At 38.6% G+C, this 21,663-nt stretch overlaps 2 protein-coding genes across 2 annotated transcripts; one reads left to right on the forward strand and one right to left on the reverse strand.

Annotated features, from left to right (window-relative positions):
* Positions 1 to 5,915: 5,915 nt before the first annotated feature.
* rtbdn (retbindin) lies at positions 5,916 to 9,193 on the forward strand. Its single transcript, XM_053490150.1, is given in 6 exon segments — positions 5,916 to 6,042; positions 7,066 to 7,246; positions 7,381 to 7,468; positions 7,582 to 7,707; positions 7,848 to 7,944; positions 8,769 to 9,193. Coding segments are annotated over 5 exon segments (804 nt in total). The 5' UTR covers positions 5,916 to 6,042; positions 7,066 to 7,095; the 3' UTR covers positions 9,111 to 9,193.
* An 8,917-nt stretch (positions 9,194 to 18,110) lies between these two features.
* junbb (JunB proto-oncogene, AP-1 transcription factor subunit b) lies at positions 18,111 to 19,906 on the reverse strand. Its single transcript, XM_053490371.1, has one exon. It carries the CDS (start codon positions 19,617 to 19,619, stop codon positions 18,633 to 18,635), a length of 987 nt encoding a protein of 328 aa, XP_053346346.1. The 5' UTR covers positions 19,620 to 19,906; the 3' UTR covers positions 18,111 to 18,632.
* Positions 19,907 to 21,663: the final 1,757 nt, after the last annotated feature.

The raw sequence follows: 21,663 nt of genomic DNA on the forward strand, positions 1-21,663 counted from the left end.
AGGTAACACAGGGACAAATCAGACGTCAGATCTTTAAAGAATGAAACTCAAAGAGACCAAACAAAAAATATTCAGATATGGTAATAAGCATGTCAGATCCATAAACAATGGAACTTAAAAAAATATATAATAATAATAATAATAATAATAATAAATTAATTAATTTAAAGAGTGTGACAAATGAAAAATCTTAAGCGCTCTAAAGACTGAGAGGTAAGCCAGAAAGAGTGAAACTAGCTAAGCATTAAAGCCCTAATAACTCTTACTGACCAAGAGCCAGAATTCTAAAAACTGATACTAAGCAATAGTAAAAGTCCAAAACACCAGGGGTTAGAGCTGTAAAGACTGGGACTAACCAAGTATCAAAGGTCTAAAGAGTTGGACTAAGAAAGAGATAAAACAACAGGTACAAATGAAGAGACAGAACCCTAAAGACTGGTACTAGAAAAAAGATAAAACTCTAAAGGCTGAAATTTAGGAAGAAATAAAACCCTTAAGACTGGTACTGTGAAAGGTATAAAACCCTAAAGAATTGGACTAACCAGAAACCAAAGCCTTAAAGGCTGGGACTATTCAACACCTAAAGCCCTAACAACTGACACAGAACAAGTCTAAAACCTTAAAACTATGACTAACTAAAAGTCAAAGCCTTGAAAAATAAACCTAGTTTAGTAAACTAATCAACAGTCCAAGACCTAAAATAGATCCAAAAATCCCTAAAAAAAAAAAAGAAAAAAGGCAAGGCCAAAATACTGCCACTAAAAGAGAACAAATGTCCCAGCCCTTAAGGCTAAGACTAACCAAACATTTAGTACCAACAGTTACATAGTTCCAGCCCTAAACACTTCAGCATTCTCCTAAGCTTTTTATTTACATAGGTTACTTTGTCGTACTTTGTCAAAGTAAAGCACCACAAGGTTGCAAACAATAAGGCAAATATAACATTTTAATTATTGTGTTATTTTTTTATAATTTTTTATTATGCAGTATTTTTTGTAATAAAAAAAAGTAAAAAGTAAAAAAATATGATTTTAGCTGTTATTTTAGCTGTTGATTTTTGTTGATTTTTAAAACATAATTATTTAAATTAAATGTGCATGCGGCTGTGCAAATAGGCTAGTCTAAATATCTGGATAAGATTTATCATTTATGGATGAAAACATGTAAACACAAATATAAAGTAAAATCTCCACTTTTGATTTAACACTCTAGAGTCTAGCAAGACCTATTTAAACATTGCGTGGTGTTCATTTAATAATTTGGCTTTGTAAACACATTCCAGATGCTTTCTTTTAGTGTAGACTGGATCAAGAATTTGTGGGTTGTTAATGTTTTTTTTCTTTTAACTCCAATGATGTGAAAAAACAATGTGAAACTGCAAGTTCTGCTCACTATATCTTTTATTTTTGTTTATCTATTTTATGCAACTGTCTGGTTGTTTTTAAAGACGTTCGGCTTACTGTAACTGTAAAACTACTAGAGTCGTGTTTTCACTTCTGCCATCTTAAGATATTTATTTCAGCAGGTTGGTGTTACTGGAAACATAATAGTAGATTATTCCTGTTACTTACAGAAGGAAAGCTGAATCTGCTGACTGTTGTGCTCAGAGTAAGGATGTACAGTAATACATTGTCACTAAAAGAGGGCGCTGTTTCACAATACTGTACTGCCTGGCTATCACACCCTACAACTGCTGAAAAAGCAAAAAAAAAAAAAAAAAATGTGAGACACAATTCTGAGGGAATTTTATTTCCTTTTCCATAAACTTGGTCTTTTAATTAGAAATTGTAATGAATACATAGATGTTGGTTCTTGTAAATTAATTGGAATAATGTTAATTAATGTGATTATGAAAGGGGGTGTGATCACCATTAAATGGAAGTAGGTGGTGGTGGGGGGGGGAGTATAGATCAGCTATAAGACATGAAATAATTATGAAATTGTCATAATAAATATTCCACATGTTTATAATATATATAAATATATAGTAATGTATACTAAACTGCTGTTCAGAGATCTTCAGAAGTAACCAGATTTACTGAGTGTGCTCCTTTAATACCACATTAGAATCTGTTGATGATTATTCTGAGACGTTTTCCACATTGTTAATGAAAATTGATTTATGCATTTTTAAAAACTTAAAAATGCAACCTAAATTACAATGTTACTTTTTTCTTCTCACTTGCCTTAAACAAAGAAAATGTAGATGAAAAAAATGTATACTTTTGTGACACTTATTTTGCAAAAAAAAACAATGCAGTTTATTGTTGTTTTTTATGGTTTTATTTGAACATCATATTATACTCCTCATTAACAATGTTGTCCAGACTGTTACTGAGAATGAAAATAAAATCCTAAATCCTTAAAATCTTTTTCAGGCCGTTGAGACATAATGCTAAATCATGTTTTTCAAAATATAATCTATTATATGAGGATTTCAGGAATGTATCATGTGTTGAGGATTTTGTTTTATTAATAGCAAAGGAGCTTCAGAAAATTTGGAAATTCTGAAATAATATGTCTCATGTCACAACTGAAGTCACAGAAATCACATTAACTCCATGGTAAAGTTTGATGTGAACATGACTTGAATCGATTGCTTTTCATCTTTATGATTCTATGCACTGTGCTGCTGCCACACGGTGAGCTAATTAGATGAACTGCATGAAAGAATGAATAAATGAATGAATGAAAGTTTAGGCCCTGATGAGCTTTAAATATAGATTATGACACAAAATATATATTTTTTATCCATATCTAGCTGTATTCTTATAACCCTTAGGACATACAATATCTTGTGTCAGGTTTTATTCTACTACAAGCTTAGCTGGTTCCTTACCACAATATTTGACCTGGGTTGTATTAGGAGATTTAACACTCCCTCCTCACTGCTTATATAATATCTTCCCTGCATTAGCACTGTTATGTGCACTACAGTGGATTAAGGCTATAAGAACATTTTGAGCTACTTGTCGAGGTAAACACAGAGGCCCGGGTCTTTTGTGGCTGTTTCCTGGAATAGCTTACACACAAAGCACACATTGTTCCTGTCTAAATGAGAAAATCCAAACGTCCATTTGCCCTGTCAGCCTGAAAATGAACCAGGCCTGAGAAAGCCTGCAGGTCAACTGTTCAACCATGGTTATGAAACAGAATGATTTATGTAACTTTGCCCTTAGTCAATAGTACAAAAGTGCATTCAAACAAGTTAGTAGTTATTACTGTCAGCTATGATGTCCATCCTTTTATTTTGACATACATCTGTTCTTTTGTCTCGCTAGTTTGCGTATGTTTCCAGTTCCCTTGTTTCCATCAAATGTGCCATTTTACAGTACCAGTAGTATTACTATGGATTTTAGATAATTTTATCCTTATACATTTTGAGAAGCTGATTTACTGGACCACAAATAAGTAACAGTCAAATGATCTGTTTCAGATACATAACCACTTGTAAGTCCCTGAGTTAGTCACCAGTGACCATATTCCAGTATTTAAAATTTAGAATTTCATTCAAAGATAGCATAGAGATACTGTATGAAGAAAAAACATTTAAGCTGATTTACACATGCAATAATATCAGATTTGTGTCAGAAGTAAGCAAAAAACGAAACATTTGGCAGTGTAAATGCAGCGTAAGCTACTCTTTTAAGGCCTGTTTTTCTGCTCCTTGTTTCTCCAGTGAGCATCATATCGAGGTTGTTCACTGTCTCGGCCCCAAATCATGCTAATGTGTGGTAGGTAAAATTACTGACTCTCACATCTATCTTATTAAGCAGCAGTGTTGGGTGTAACATGTTACAAAGTAACAACGTACTTTGTCACTGGAAAAGACGCCTAGTTGGTACGATAGGGTCACAGACCATTTTCTTGAAAAGAATTTACTTTAAAAAAAATAGACAATTTTATGATGTAGGCCGAAAATGAGCTTCCCCTATTTGACAGACCAGTAGTCGCCACTGTAGGTGAGATAGGGGTATTAGATTATGAGTGATGATGATAGATTAATTATAAAGCTCTTGAGTAAAACAACATGCATGAGGAATCACAAAGGAGTTTTAATCTTCTGCAGTGGAAAAGTACTCAAACTAGTTACTTTTATCAAAAAGTAACTCTGTAATGTAACTGATGACATTAATTTTGTAATGTAATTAGTTACTTTAAAAGTTAATGTTCCCCAACACTGTTAATAGTAGTGAATTCACCAAGGTGAGGTAAAGCAATTCCACTTTTTTTCATTTTTAAATGAAAATATCCATGATATGCATGAACGTAATTAGTTCTAAATATGCACACATGATTCTAAATTGTTCATTTTCATGAAGTCTGGAATGACACAACATATCTCATGATCACTAGAACAGTAATGGTTTAACATCAATGCATTAAACAATCCACAACTATGCACTCACAGACTTATATATGCTTTCGGTTGTGTTTTATGAAACACAGGTAAATCATTTTTGAAATAGAGATTTTATAGCCTGCGTAACGCTGTTATTGCAAGAAACCAGACCCAATATGTGATTAAAAAGTGATGTCACCAAGATGTAGAGGAAAAAAATATACAAACAGTGCCTGGGCTTATATTAAAGCATAAATTTTGGAATTTTAAAACAGGCACAAATTGATCTGAGTCTATCATTGTTTCTGAACCTTCTTTCCATAAGTTTTCATTCTGTAAAGATAAATGACCACTGACAATGACCATTGTTAAAAGCCCCATGCAAATAAAATTGAATTGAATTAATTTAAATAATAATAAAAAAACATCAGTAAGTGGCATGATGGCATAGTGTTTAGCACTGTTGCCTTGTACCTCCAGGGTTGAGTGTTCGATTCCTGCCTTGGGGTCTGGGTTTCCTCCGATTACTCTGGTTTCCTCCCACAGTCCAAAGACATGCAGATTAAGTTAATTGGCATTCCCATATTGCAGGTATTGTGTAAGTGAGTGTGTGGTTTGTGCAAGTGTATGTCCTGCGATGGATTGACACCCTGCCCAGAGTGTACCCTGCCTTGTGCCCAAAGTTTCCTGGGATAGGCTCCAGGCTTCATGTGCCCCAGTATAGGTTATGCAGGTTAGAAGATGAGTGAATAAATGATTGAAGTCTTAGTACTAAGTATAAGTATAACTTATAAGTATAACTTATACTTAATATAAGTACTGGAGTCTCCAGTGTCAGGGCTTTGTAACAGTCAGAAATAATCATAAACTTAAGAGGTTTTCAGGCAGAGGAGTTTGACTTTGTGGCTTCTCATTTCAGTAATATTTATGATATTTTATATAGTATGAATATATAACTATAAATATATAACTATAAATTACTATATTTAGTAACAGTATGTCACAGAATTTATTAGTCCTTACATATGATACCACATCTAAAAAAAAAATTTATAAATCCAGTTTCATCACTGAATAATAACTAGTGTGAATATGGGATGAAACATGCAGTTTGCACACTACTAAATGAAAGCTTTAATTCCATCTCAGCTACCTTGCATTTGTTCAGGTAAAATTCTAAAGGCACAAATTTCAGACCCAATAATATCGTCTATGCTGATCGAGTACATTTAGGACAAACATTCACTCTGACAGTTTTAGTGATGAAGTAAATCCCTCACTGTTCAGTTTTGTCCAGACTTATATAATCTCTGTGATATGTACATGCACGGTGTAGCTCTGTTTGTTGCTGACTCTGCAGCAGTTTATGTGGGAGTCAGCAGAATTTGGGGCAGTTCACTTCACTGTCATCAAGGGTACTTAACTGTGCAAAGGGCTCGGGAGCTGCACCACGCTGTGTTTCTTATACTTTTATTTTTGCAGGTTGCAACCTTACATAACTCTGTATGAGTGTGTGTGTGTGTATGTGTGTGTGTGTGTGTGTGTGTGTGTGAATGAGGGGGTGTGTTATTGTTGTTGTCCTCCACTGAATCAGAGACACAAAGATATTTGATGGTAAAACATCGACTCTAAGCAGATAAACAGCAAAACAAACTCAGACAGAAGGAAAGAAATCAAGTACAACTTGCAGCAGAGCTCAGGTACAGCCTTAAAAACCTTACTTTTATGCTAACATCTCTTTACTTGCTGGGGTTTTTACCCTAATGTCTATTTAATTACCCCAGTTTCCTTTAATGCTTCACAATTTACCCAACTTTTATCCTAATATATGATATTTTAACCCCTCTTTTGCTATAATGCCTTTCAATTCATCTGACTTTAACCCTAATGCTCCTTTATTTATCCCAAATGCTAATATCTCTTTATATACCATAGTTTTACTCTACTTCTCAAATTATTACCATAATGTATTTTTCATATCTCACTTTTCTACCCCAGTATATCTTTATTCACTTCAGTTTTATGCTAAAGTCCCTTTATTTACTTCACTTTTTTACTACACTATATGTTTATTCACCTCATTTTTTACAATGTCTCTTTATTTACCTCACATTTACCCCACCCCTCCATTCACCTCACCTTTACCCAACTATAGTTTTATTTATCCTGCTTTTACTCTGCTGTCCCTTTATTTACCTCACATTTACCTTACTGTACCTTTATGTACCTCATTTTTACCCCACTATACCATTATTTACCTAACTTTTTAGGGTAAAACTTTCTCACATTTACCCCAATGTACTTTTATATAGGTAAACAGTTGTACCCTAATGCCTCTTTCTTAACCCAACTTTTACCCTAATGCAGCTGTATTTACCCCAACTTCACTCTGAAGTGGCTTTTAACCTACTGTATCTTTATGGATTTTACCCCACTATACATTTATTTACTTCACTTTTTTCCTACTGTACATTTATTTAACTAATTTGTACCCCAACACACTTTTACATATAGGTATACAATTTTACCCTAATGCATCTTTATTTACCCTACCTATAATCCCATGTGGTTGTACAGTATTTACCCCTTGTTTACCTCACTTTTACCTTACCATCACCAGTAACTTAAAGTATCTAGTGTCCTTATTGAACAGTGATCTAATGAAGCCTAATTTCCCAGTGACTACCACTAACACTCGTCTCCAATGTGCAAATTGACATCAGGTGCAAATTGACTTGCTTCCTCTCACTGAAATGGACCTTCTCTCGTCACTCAACCTGGCGTGTTGGGCAAGTCTGGTTGCATTTGTTTGGTGCAGGAAAGAGGTGTGTCTTCAGGATGGACTTCATAAATCCAAGCCCGGTCCAGAGCCCAGTCTAAAAGAATGTTCATTGTACAAGATGAGTAAGTAAATGTTTTTATATAACATACCCATGTTCTTTTGCATTGGATATTTTAGGAAAACAATGACATTTATGTTTTTTTTAATTTAATATATTTACTGCTGGTGTGTATATAAGGTTAAGGCTATATTTTAGACTCTTGCTGCTCGGAGCAGGACATTGCGAACCTTACTGCTTCTACTAAAGGTTTATTGTGGGACAGGTGTGGATCTCCCAGTCCAGTGTAAGTGTCACCGCTTTGCTAAGATCCATACACAGTTCAGAGCAACAGACAGGTTACTTTGAGTAATTGCAATTAAACAAATATCTCTCTCTCTCTCCCCCCGCCCTTTTCAGATGTAAGGAGGTCCTTAAAAGAGTTATCTGTTTTTACCTCTGCTCTCCTGATGCCACATACTGGCCACACCCTCAAGGCTCCTCCCTCAGGGCGGTGCCTCTATGCCATAGCTTCTGCAGAGATTGGTGAGGCCACACCCACCTTATTAGCATCACATATGGAAAACCAAAAATTCTGCCTTAAAGCATGGTCCTTTATTTTTTCAGAAGTACAAAATGTAAAGTAATTTTAGTTACTAATATACTAAAGTGTTGTTTTGTCTCAGGTATGAAGTCTGTAAATCAGACCTCACATGTGCTTGAGACTGGAGCAGTGACCCCAGAGGACTCAATTGCACTGGCAGCTGCATGCCTTATCAACAGGTAGACCACACTCAAGAGATTTCATTAGATTTTGATGGAGGAACTAATTGGATGGATGGATGGATGGATGGATGGATGGATGGATTTCAAATATGGATAGCTCATCAATGGATGGATGATGAATATTGATGAATCATTCATGGATGGAAAGATGGTTTGATGGATAGATGGTTGGATGGATTATAAATAGCTCATCTGTGGATGGATGGGTGGAAGGATGGATGGATAGATTGATTAGATGAATGAATTGATTGGGCTGGATGGATGGATGGATGGATGGACAAATGGTGGATGAATGGATGGATTGGTTAATAAATAGATGGATTTTAGATTGTAAAATATAATCCTATTTTAAAGTTTTATTCTATTGTACACACACACACACACACACACACACACACACACACAAACAGAGAGAGAGAGAGATAGCTGTCTTTAGGTTTTTGTGCTTCAAACATAATATTAAAAGACCTGAGGCAGATTATGACAATTTTGCTGCTTATATAAAACTCAGATCTGACCGTAACGCTACTTATTAGGCAGATGCATTGCTCTGTTTGCCCAACAGGAGGAAATGTCTCTCAGTGTGGAGCATGACACACACTCCTCAATCTGCAAAACGGAAAAAGAAACATAAAATCTTCACTTCACCATGAACATACCTAGATCCAGTATTACATTCCAAATGCTTACTCGTCCCACCATGACTAACAGCGTGAACTTGACTGCGTTCTTCTTATATTAATCACTAAAACTGATTGGTATATGTGTGTGTGTGTGTGTGTGTGTGTGTGTGTGTGTGGTGTGTGTGCATGCGCATGCAGATGTATCAGCATGGCCGAGACCTCTGCGAGAGCTTCTGGGGCGATTCTTTTGTGGCAGTAGAGGATGAAGCCGTAAAGGTCAAAGGTCACTGCTGTAGATGTTTAAACCTAAATGACTCGGACCAAGAGGTCATAGCAGCTCTGAGAGCACAGAAGGATGACCTGGATAAACTAGACACCACCAAACACCAAGAAAACACCCTCTGCTCCCACGGTGTAGCCACAATACCCCCGAAGGGGCAGTGGGACCATGACAAGTCTGTGCTGCACAAACGCTCTGCTCCCTCTGTCCACGACTCTGAGGGCAGCGGTAGCGGCTTCAAGGGTATCAATCTGAAATGATTGGAATTATCTACGTCGTGAATTATGACAATCGTACAAACTGTTCTAAAACTTGTGTTTTAGGTCACATCTCCAGTTTCCTCCAGAACACTGTGTATAAAGTCAGGTACCAGGGTCTGAATTAATTAACAAGCTGTCCACTGAAATGGTAATTCTTATTATTTTTGGTCTCTTAAAGACTTACACATCATACCTACAGCCCCCTTTCTGTCTAATTTCCTTCACACTCTGAAGCAGCAGTCAGAAGTGCGAACATCAAAAAATATTCATATATTCACACCATCTACATCAACTTATACACCCTTCATTCAGAAGTATCTGGACATTGTGTCCATCACACTCATATGTATTTCTTCCCTAAAGTGTAGCTGTAGCATTACAATTTCTCTTCACTGGAATAAAAAGACTCAAACCTGTTCGATTTTGTCCACAAAGCCAGCTCTATGAAGATATAATGTGTTAAGGGTGTAGCAAAGTGGAAAAACTAGATAGACCTCTGACTGAACTCAACAGCTTTGAGATGAACTAGACCTGGACCCTCGTCAACATCCACTATCAGTGCATGACCTTACAAATGCTCTTGTAGCTGAATTGAATGATCACTAATCTGCACAGACATGCTGCAAAATCTAGTGGAAAGCCTTTCCTGAAGAGTGGGGTTAATATAAACAGCAAAGTCTGAAATGCAGTGCTCAAGAAGTATGAGTTTATTCAAGATTATTAGCATTATGTAGCTAAAGAAGAATCTAGACATCCTGTATATAATTCTGAAGACTCCGTAATCAGAATCAGTTGTAGCATAAATGTAACACTAGGTGGCGATGTTGGATTATTATTATTAATATTGGCACCATCTTAGAACCCTCCCCCTACATACCCACATATACGCACGCACACACTCAAATACATGCAAGAACACACGTTTATTTATCCACTAATAAAAACCACAATGTTAAGACAAGCAGATTTAATTTGTATTCTTAAAGCTCTAGCTTTGGGCGCATGAGCGTGGTGCATGGTGTAAACCCAATGATTTTCAAATAACAAACATTCTAAGCTACTTCTGGCATAGGAAATACACAGAGTTAATTCCTTTGCCTTTGCCCCATTAGCCTTCCTCAGTCTTAGGTGCCATTGTTGTGACGTTCATGATTCTGGATGTTTTTAGGTTAACTTGTACTTACCATCTTTGGACAAATGATAAAGTCATTAGGGTAGCAAGAGTGACAGCTCCATGGTGCTCTACAGTAGTTGGTAACTTGACTGCCCAGGCTAAAAAGTTGTAGCCAGTATAATGTAATAATATATCTTAGTTAGCTAGAGGCTTTTTTACAGTAGACTCTGTTTGCACACTTAACGAAAAAGCAGTATGTCTCACATGTAGCCAGGGGTAGCTCAGTGGATAAGGCATTGGACTACGGTTCGGAAGATCCCAGGTTCAAACCCCACAACCACCAAGTTGCCCCTGTTGGGCCCTTGAGCAAGGCCCTTAAGCCTCAACTGCCCAGATGTATAATGAGATAAAAATGTAAGTCGCTCTGGATAAGAGTGTCTGCCAAATGCCTAAATGTAAATGTAAAATATATAATTCAAAGCTTGTTAACGTCATAATTTTCACTGTATAATGTGGGTTAACTCTTAAGACCACACTGTATATTCATGGTCCTTCTTTATATGGTACACATATGTACTAAGTATATATACAAACAAATATTGTTAGTGCATATATAATTTATATATACACCAATCAGCCATAAGATTACAACACAAAACATTAAGCTCATTATTGTGTGGGTTGCCCTTGTGTGCGCCTCTGGCCCCTCAGGGCATGACTCAACAGGGCCTCTGGAGGTGTGCAATGGTGTCTGGACCCAAGATATTGTCGATGGATCATTTGGGTGCTGTGGTTAGCATGGTGCTGCCAACATGGCTTGGACTAGTTTGTCTGGTTCATCCCATGGGTTCTCAGTCAGATTGGAATCTGGTTAGTTTGGAGGCCAGAATGACGTTAATGTGTTTTAGATCCAACTTAATTCCATGATTTATTATTCATCGTCTACCCAGGGCAGATATACAAAACTTTCCTGTTTGATCTTAAGGGGCATTTTAATGTAGTCAGTGAAAAGGTTTTTAGACCTTTTATGAAAATCCCAGTTTTCAAACTATTTTTTGATGGCTTTTGGAGGCCCATGTCAGAGCTGTCGTCTGCTCTGTTACATTTACATTTAGGCATTTGGCAGACGCTCTTATCCAGAGCAATTTACACATCTGAGCAGTTGAGGGTTACGGCCGCGCTCAAGGGCCCAACTTGGTGGTTGTGGGGATTTGAACCTGGGATCTTCCGAACCGTAGTCCAATGCCTTAACCACTGAGCTACCCCTGGCCCCAGAGGAGAAACACATCCCTTAATACCTTGGACATGATTTGGGACTCTTAGAGGTTCTTTGGCTTTTCAAGAGCTCCACGTGGAACCCCACAACATTTACATTTGGGCATTTGGCAGACGCTCTTATCCAGAGCAATTTACATTTTTATCTCATTACACATCTGAGCAGTTGAGGGTTAAGGGCCGCGCTCAAGGGCCCAACAGTGGCAACTTGGTGGTTGTGGGGATTTGAACCTGGGATCTTCCAAACCGTAGTCCAATGCCTTAACCACTGAGCTACCCCTGGCCCTAACTAGCTCTGTTAGGTTGCAGTTCTTTTGTTGTTGCTCGCCTTGAGCACTTTGCCTGCTTGATGTATATATATATATATGCTATCCCAAAAGACTTAGGGCATGAGGCAGGGTACATCCTGGGTGCCATGGGTACATCCAAGGGTACATCCAAGCCAGTTAACCTAATCTGCATGTCTTTGAACTGTAGGAGGAAGCTGGAGTACCCGGAAGAAACCCACCAATTACGAGGAGAACATGCAAACTTCATGCACACAGAGACAGGAATCGAACCCTGGCATATTTGCCAGGCATAATTGCTTACCATTAAACTACTGTGCCACCATTACCATAAACCCACATGGTGAAAATGAAAACCTTATAATTATGGCATGTAAGCCATATATCTTGTGTCCATGTAGGTAGATGAATGGGTAAGACAATTTCAAATTTACACACGATAATATACAGTACATGAAGATACATTACACATATGATTTCACAAAAACTTCCGTGCTAATATAATTGTGCAATGCTACCAAGATATGGTCTCTTCAGGCAGGTTTCTGGTATAGAGCTGCACATTACACTTTAGAGGCTTTGGGGAAGTTCTGCTCTTTAAAATTTGACATTTTCATGGCTTTACTGTCAGTCTCTGCAGGTGGGAAATGGGGGGGATCCTCTAAACTCACACTGTCAGACATTTTAAAAAACAATGACCTAATCGCTGGTGCTTGTCACATCACATCAAAGCATGAAAAGTTTAAAAATATCTACATATGAATATATAAAATTCAAAGTTCATAAAAGTCAATATGGAGTCTATTTTTCTTCTTTCTCTGGTCGTTTCACCTTCTAGTTCAGGAGGCTGTTACAAATAAAGCTGCTGTGCAACACTTCTGGATGTAAAACGCTGGATCTAGAGGAGAACAGAACAGAAAAAGTGCCAATGTGCGTCAAGCTCTTAGAGTTTGTTAGTCTTTTTGTGTGCTAATGCGTGTTTCAGATCTGAGGGTGGGCGGAATATTCATGAGGTTAAGAGAGAAGGTGGGATGGAAGGACAAGGGTAGGATTTAGAGAGTGAGATGGAGGTGGGATGGAGCAAGTATGAGGTAAATGGAGACAAAGAGAGAGAGAGGGAGAGAGAAAGACAGAGAGAGAGAGAAGTGGGATGAAAGCATGACGGAGGTGAGTGGAGAGAGAATGTCAGTTGGTCTGAATGTGAGTGGGGAGACTGAGCCCACCATCACCTTCTGTCGTCAGCAGCTGCATCATAGAAGATCCCTCAATGTGTGTGTGTGTGTGTGTGTGTGTGTGTAGGCCTAATGCTTGAAAATACCCACCTTCTGACGTCTGTCATCATTTTAACCATACCAAGTAACCTCTACAATATAGGAAACTGCTGTCTGATGTAAAAGATGTCTGATGTAACCCAAACAGGAAGTGGTAATTACAGCTGCTTCCTCGACAAAGGAAGTGCGTACAAACACACACACATCGGTTGCACATCTATGTCTTTGACTGCTATTGCAATTCTGCCACATTGATTTTGAATTCTGGATTCTGATTGTTCAGGAGGTGTTGATTAGTTTGCCATAACAGCAGCTCTGACAGTAGTGTTTCATTTACATGATGAAGGTAGATGCTCATCAGAGAGCGCTTGCGAATGTGTGTAGTGTAGTAGTGTAAAGTGCAAAAGACCCACGAAGTACAAGATAAAGTAGGAGTGTGTGTTAATTTTCCCAAGGAAAAAAAAAAACCCTCAAAGGAGCATAAACGTGGATGGAAACTAGAGCCGTACTGCAGATCTGTGGTCAAGTTCATGTTGTCTGAAGTGGAGTTTTTTTTTTGTGTGTGTCATCCAGTAAAGAAGAGGTGAACTGGGGAAAAAAAAGCTGTTACAGGTTAAAGGTCAGGTGGACAGCTTGTGAGTTGCTGTACATCTAAATCTGTCTGGAAAATCCCTGCTGACTTTTCCTAATGAGCTGGACTCGGAAAGGAATGCTGCAGGGAGGAATAGCTGCTCACAAACTTAAAACTGAAGTACAACTGCAATGTTAACTGTAAGTCTGCAACAAATACTGTAATTATCCTCTTATTCAGCTTCTCGAGGAATTTACAATCTCCATATTAGTTATACACTTCGTAATGAGGTCAGAGCGTTAAGAGACTCTTGTGCAAAGTTGCCAGATTTAAACATTCATACAATTCCTGGTATTTATAGCTTGGAAAAACTGCGATGCTGGATGAAACTGCAGAATTAGATTTCCTGAAAAAAGTCCCGTTGACCTTTGGTTTGGAAAGATTTGCTAATGCTTCACAGATTCACCAAATAAGAAATAAAATTAGCGAAATAAAAGCCACCCTTCAACTTCCAGTAAGTAAACACGCTAGGCTTCAGAGACTCTGCTGTTTATTTAATTAAGAATGTTAAATCTATCCTGATTTTGTATTTGTTACTGAAATCAGCGCTTAAATGTTCTGGAATTGTGTGGTTTTATAGTGGATCCTTAAGGCTATCAGCAGGGGTGTAAATTACACAATAAGGTATCTGTTCATAAGGTAATTCAATTTTTTTGTTATCATTAAATCAGCTACAATATAATACAGTGCTATTTTCATTTGTAAGCTCAATATTTTAGTGGTGTAGTGGTTAACCCTGTCGCCTCGCACCTCCAGGGTTCGATTCCCACCTTAGGGTCCGTGTGCATGGTCAGTTGCATGTTCTCCCTGTGGTTTTCTCCCACAGTCCAAGAGACTGTGAGTGTGTGTGCAATGGTTTGGCACCACATCCAGGATGTACGCAAGCTCATGCCCTATCTCCTGGGATAGGCTATAGGCCCACTTCAACCCTGTACACAGGATAAAGCAGTATCGATGGTGATGAAAACATTTTTCAATATAACTTTAATCTGATTTGAAACAATGTTGTTAATCTTTCGGCTGCTCCCTGTGAGGAGGCACCACACTAAACCATCTGATCCACACAACAACTTGGCTCAGGTTTTATGCCAGATGCCATTCCTGACTCAACCCTCCTATGTTGTCCATGCTTGGGACTGGGACTGCATCTAGTGGCTAAGTTTGGGCAGGAATTAAACCCAGGCCTTTCACATGGCCGGCAGGAAACCAATGACCCACTAATGCTCAGAATCTTCTTTCAAAGTATGATTTCAAATCTCACCATCAGTCTGCAAGTGTGTAGTTTTGCATGTTCTCCATGTGATTTTCTGGTTCCCTCCCAAAGTCCGGAGACATGCGGTATAAACTGATTGTTGTATCCAAATTGCCCATAGGCTGTGACGGTGTGTGTGTGTGTGTGTGTGTGTGTGTGTGTGTGTGTGTGTGTGCTTGTGCTTGTGCTCTGTGCCAAATATGTTTGAATCTGTTAACAACCAATTTCTTAATAACTACTATTGTATATATGGTCAAAGTCATTTTCTGTGACAGCAGTTATGAGGGTGGCACAACTGCTGCAGCACACACAGTAATCTGAGTGCAGTTAGGAGGAGAGTGACAAATTGGGAGGGTGGGGTTGTTGCGGGTTGGACAGGGCACATGGCTTTAGCCGCGATGTTAAGCGCACATGAAGGGAAATGACAGGCTGCTCTGGAATTTCAGAAACGGAGCGTGGGCGCGCGTGGGTGTACCGTGAAGGGAGGGGTGTTCGAGCACTACAAAGGGAGAACTTAAGGGTCGGCTGCCTTTCAAAAGACGAGTCAGCTTTCAAACTTGCACCAAAATCCCCACAATGAGCATCCAAGAAGCTTTAGAGGGGCCAGAGGCGTTCATGTATTCCCCTAAATGCACAAACACACACACACACTCACACTCACATACACACACACACACACACATACACACACACACACACATTACTTTTATGTTTTATGTACAAAGCTTAGTTATTTACTTAGTTAGCTTTGGGTGCTAAAAAGCTGCATATACTCAAATTGGAATGATATACTACTTGTTAGTTAGTTCGTTATTTAGTTAGTTAGTTACAGTACTTTACATTTGCACCACACTCTACTCATTGTATGAGACTGGATGTTTGAATAAATTTATAAAACAGCCTTATAGAAAAGTCACATGGTTTTTACACATTTCTCATATACTATTCACACACACATCTCACATCTAATTCATGTGAAATGCTTTTGTGGTTTGTTACGTTTTTTTACTATTATTTTTTACACATTCATTTTAAATATGATGATGATGATGATGATGATGATGGTAATCATCCCTCCCTTCGAAAAAAGTATTAGCTGCTAGTACTTTTTCTTTGCTTAGAGAAAGTGAAAGACTGTGAGTCGTTTGTGTGTTGAGGTTGACAGTCAGAATGACTCACACTATAGCAATAAAAACATGCTATAATATAATATAATATAATATAATATAATATAATATAATATAATATAATATAATATAATATAATAAACTAATGCAATGACTCATCTTTTTATCTGATAACAATGACATTTTCAGTTCCTTTTTCCCCCTCATTTTATTTTGTGTTTATGCCAATGTGTCTTCATGTCTTTTTGAACCCCCCCCCCCCCCCCCCCCCAAAAAAAAAAAAAAAAAATACTGACTATTTGGTGACATTTTTATAAAGAAATGGTATTCATTAACCACAAATATATCACTGAATAAATTCTGCTGAGGTCATGACAGAAAGGTCACCTATGTGGACCTTTTACACTTTAAATAAGAAATACTTTTTCATGTCATATTTTCATACAAGCTACATACTGGGCTCTTTTACATTCTTAAAAAAAATAAAGGTAATATTGGTACCTAATCTTTTATACAGAGCGGTTAATGTGCATCATCTGAAACAAGTATATAACTTATACCTTACTTTAAGTGCTAAAGACTAAGGGCAGCATAGTGGTTAGAGAATTGGACTATGGATCAGAGGGATACAGGCTTAAATCCAATCACAACCGAGTTGCCCTTGAGCAAGGCCTTTAACTGCTTCAACTGCTCAAATGTTTAATGATAAAATGTAACTCACTATGGATAAGGGTGTCTGGTAAATGCTGTAAATGTAAGGAAACCTTAAGGTACAAAAGTAACACTACATGCAGAACATCATGTAACATTATTTATATAAAATATATAAAAATATAAATATACTCTATAGACCACTGTTGTGACTCTACTATTGTGTACAGTCCAATTTCTACTGATAAATGATACCTATTAATTTAATCAATGTCTTCAACTGGGCAAAACAATTATAACTAACAGTCTTTTTTCTGAGGTTGGTACAAGGATGAATAATGAAGTTGGGAGAAAATGTCATGTCCTCATATGAGGACAATCGGGTCTCAAGAGGATATCTCTCTTTATCTATCTATCTATCTGTCTGTCTGTCTGTCTGTCTGTCTGTCTGCCAAAAATGTATACACTTAAGGAAAAGAAAAACTTGTATAAATATTTAATACTAAATGTATTGCCATATGTTATATATTGATACATACAGTATATTATGATAATATTATTATTAACATTATTAATAATATATTAATAAATATACATCATACTTTTTTCCTAAAGTATATATATATATATATATATATATATATATATATATATATATGTGTGTGTGTGTGTGTGTGTATTATATATATATATATATATATATATATATATATATTATTATGTATGTATGTATATATTTAATCTATACATTTAAAGATGTGCATGCTTACAACTGCTGCTACAGTGACAGGGAAAGGTACAGAGCAGTACCTCTTTATTTTTTAAAAGCATGTTTTCGTGGTGGATATTTGCCTAAAAGGTGTAAACAGGTAAAATGATTCCGTTTGCACACTTCCCCCACTGTGAAAATATTCTATTTTTAAATAAAAACCCACTGGTGTGATGTTTTGGTGGAAAATGCTTGAGATTCTGCGTTTTCCAGCCCCCCTACACTGCGCTAATCCTCGCTTGTAGACTTCTTGGACAGAAATGAAACCAAGCAGCAGCAGCAACAGCGTGTGGGCGGCGGATTTTCGCGCAAACACCACTTCCCAGCTGTGACGTAGGAAGAATTAAAAATGCCCATATACGGACATGCTGGCTGACGTAGATAGGAAAGACCTTTAACGCCCAAACTCTGGCTCGATCAATAACCGGGGCGAGTCCGATGTGTTGAAACAAAAACAACAAGCATGAAATGTGGAAAAAAAAAAAAAAAAAAAAAAAAACTTATCTGGGCTGTTCATGGAAATGCAGTAAACAGAATGCTTTTAAATCAGGTCTATAATAATGTTAATTTCTTCTAGGTCAAGGTTCATCAATGTGAATGAAGAAGTCAAAAAACTCCAGATGTATATTTCAAAGTTTTTTTTTTACTTAAATAAACAACAAATAAAAAAGAACATTGTAAACATCAGACATTGTTAAGTCAGGATCAACCCGACTGTAAAACAAACAATAATTTACACATATAGAAATGACAGTATCAGGAAATCAGATGACGTCATACATACATACATACAAATCTCCCTTTTGATCATCATAACATTAAAAAACAACGTTATTGGCATGAAGTAGGCATTACTGGCCTGCTCTCTCTCTTTCTCTCTCTTTCTCTCACACACACACTCAGTCTCTGCAGCCTACTTGGCTCATGTGTGCTCAGTCGCTTCACTTCACGGCGATCTAGTGAACGGTGTCCGGCAACCGCAAACGGAAGTACCGTGTTTTGCTCGTTTGTTTGCAGAATGTCATAAAGGTCCATTCAGAGGCGATCATGAATGTCCGCTGACAATCTTTCCAGTGTTTTGAGTGTTAGTGAATAAAGGATGCGTGTCTGTGTGTGGTTGTGTGCATGTGTGTAGTTTTCTGCTTTCAGAAAGCCTCCATCTTGCTGGTGAGCATGAGCTGGCAGCCGCTGCTGACGTGCCGCAGGACCTTCTGCTTGAGCTGCGCCACCTGCTCGCGCAGGAGCGACGCGGTGCTCGAGAGGCCGGCGTTGTCCGACTTGAGCACCTTGACGCGGTCCTCGAGGCGCGCGATGCGCTCCAGCTTGCGCCGGCGGCACTTGGTGGCGGCGAGTCGGTTCCTCAGGCGCTTGCGCTCCGCCTTGATGCGCTCCTGGCTCTCCATGTCGATGGGAGAGACGGGCGGCGAGCCGTCGCTGCTGTGCATGTCCGGCACCGTCTGCGGTTCCTCTTTGAGCGCCACGAAGCGCTGCGCGGGATGCACGCCTCCGGTGAGAGCGCTCGGGTACGCGTGCGTGGACGCGTCTCCGTGGTAGCTGATGGTGGCTGACGGGTAGCTCGAGGACGCCGTCGTCGTGGACGCGACCAGGCTCGGGCAGTAAGGGTTGAGCGTGGTGTAGACCGGAGGAGCGTCTGGCTGCAGGGCGGAGCCGAACGCCGAGGGAGCAGCCACCGAGCACGTCGTCACCCCGCCCGCGCCGATCGACACGTTGGGCGGGGGCTGGTTCATCTTGTGCAGCTCGTCCAGCGCCTTCACGAAGCCCTCCGCGAAGCCCTCCTGCTCGTCGGTGATGGCGCGGTGGCCGTACAATTGGTACTGGCCCGGCGGCGTCGGGCTGGTCAGGACCCCGTTACTGGTCTGGATGATCAGCCGCTCCAGCTCCGGAGAGGCCAGCTTCAGAGAGCCGACGTCCGCCTGGGACGCGTGGTACAACGGGTCGGACTTGAGGCTGCGGAAGGGCTCGTTCAGGCTGCTCAGGCTCATGGGCTGATGCTGAGGCTGATGCTGGGGCTTCTGCTGGAGCTTGTAGTCGTGCAGCGCGGCGTCAGCGTGGCCGTAACCCAAGAGGAAAGAGTCGTCATGGTAAAAAGGCTGCTCCATTTTTGTGGACATAAGAAGGTTGGAGGCTTTGGGGCTTACCTTTACACTAATCAGTCAGGTGTGTGTGATTCAATCAGAGCGACACCAATACTAATGGTAATTAATAGCAATGATAACTCTTCTCCTTGTGTTCAGTGTCCAGTCTGAGAGTCCAAGCAGAAAGATCCCAGATAGAAACAAAGTGAACAAGTCCAAATCCTTGTGAAGTCTTCTGCAAGTCAAGTCAGTGCGCAAAACTCTCTCTCCTCAATATTATTACACGCACTCTGTGTTCATGTGCATTGCTCTCTCGGCCGCCACATTCGCTTTTATGCTGACAGCCAGCAGCTCGCTCTGAACGCAGCCCTCTGATTGGTTGGAAGTCCTGCCCCGGCCACGAAACACGCCCGCTTTAATGACGCGCACGACGTCATTGCCAGGAACTGCTGGGACTGTAAACAAGCCCCTGGGCGAAAAGGAGGCGAGAGCTCTATAGCGGCATAAATAATGCAAAAAAAAAAAAAACACTAATACACATATACACATGACATTTTACTATTTAGAGAAAAGGAATAAATAATTTATCATTATGCAAGTCAGACACATTTACTCTTACTGTTCCAGGTTAAATTACATCGCTCTTCAGTCAGCACTGAGACTGATCTCTGCGCATATGTAGAAGTGTGTATAGAAAATCATAAATAAATAAATAAATAAATAAATAATAGTATTGTGTGGCTTTAAATAAGGACTAGTTACATTTATTGTTTAGGAGTCAACCGGATAGGAAACTGTGTTTAATGAATAAATTAATTAAATATGTGGCTGTTTTTTTTTTTTTTTCTGTAATGTGTAAATGTGAAAGTTGCACAATAAACTGGTTATACCTGGATATGCGCGTGCGTTAAGCCCGCGTACTTATGGCCACTTTTTTCAGCACCCAGTTCCTGCCGGAAGTCGACACATTCCATATATGGGTATGATGACGGAGTGGTTCCTGTTCGTGGGAAAAGCGGGAAGCCCGGCCCACTTCCACCTCTGAACACAGAGAGGCACTCACTGCCGTTTATTCACTCAGAGCAGGACTGCTTCATCTAGCTCCAGCTACAGGAGCACAGATTTAGAGTAAAGTGTGTAACAATGATTTATTTAATAATAATAATAATAATAATAAGAGAGAGAGATAAATATCTATAGCTATAGAACATATCTCCATCTATATCTATCTACTATATATATATATATATATATATATATATATATATATATAAATATATATATAAAGAGAGAGAGAGAGAGAGACTCAGACAAAAAATATATATATACACCTTAGGAAAAGAAAACTGGTATAAATATTATAATACTAAATTTATAGCAAAATGTTATTTGTATGATAATATTAATAATATTGTATTAATATAATATACATCATACTATTTTTCTTTTTAAGAAGTGTCTAAACACCCATCTCCCCCCCCCCCCCCCCCCCCCCCTCCATGGAGATGAAAGTGAAAACAATAGAGAGAATGAAGCAAGGTGAAAAGATGGCAGAAATTGCTCATTTTTTTACATTAATTGTTCAACGATTAGCATAAAACAAATCCCACTTTGCTGTTATATCTCTGTTATTAACTATCTTAGTACTTAGAGAATGCTTGTTGGACTTATGAACAAATTGGACCTACAAACCAGCTCTCAAAATGAAACCCATTCATATGTCAGAGACTAACTATAGTATATTTTGCAGCATTGTACACAGCATTTCCAATATAATCAACCATCTAACACCCACTTAACATCAGTAACAATTAATTGAGTTAAATAACCACCAATAAGAATAACAGATTTAGCGCTGATATCCATTAGATATACGTATCTCCTAGATAGATGATTATTGATTATTGATCCTATTCCAGTCGAACAGTGGACATTTTTTATACCTTTTACATAAATCAGTGTATCTCATTTCTCTTGCAAGAGCAAAGTAACACTACTAGAGATCTGAAGTTTCTGTTAGTCTGTTTCAGTCTCAGCACAATGTCATGTGTTTCGTTTTAAAAACAGTGCCTGACTCATC

The sequence above is a fragment of the Clarias gariepinus genome, chromosome 28 (genome assembly GCF_024256425.1).
Source record: "Clarias gariepinus isolate MV-2021 ecotype Netherlands chromosome 28, CGAR_prim_01v2, whole genome shotgun sequence".
In the NCBI taxonomy this organism is placed as follows: domain Eukaryota; kingdom Metazoa; phylum Chordata; class Actinopteri; order Siluriformes; family Clariidae; genus Clarias; species Clarias gariepinus.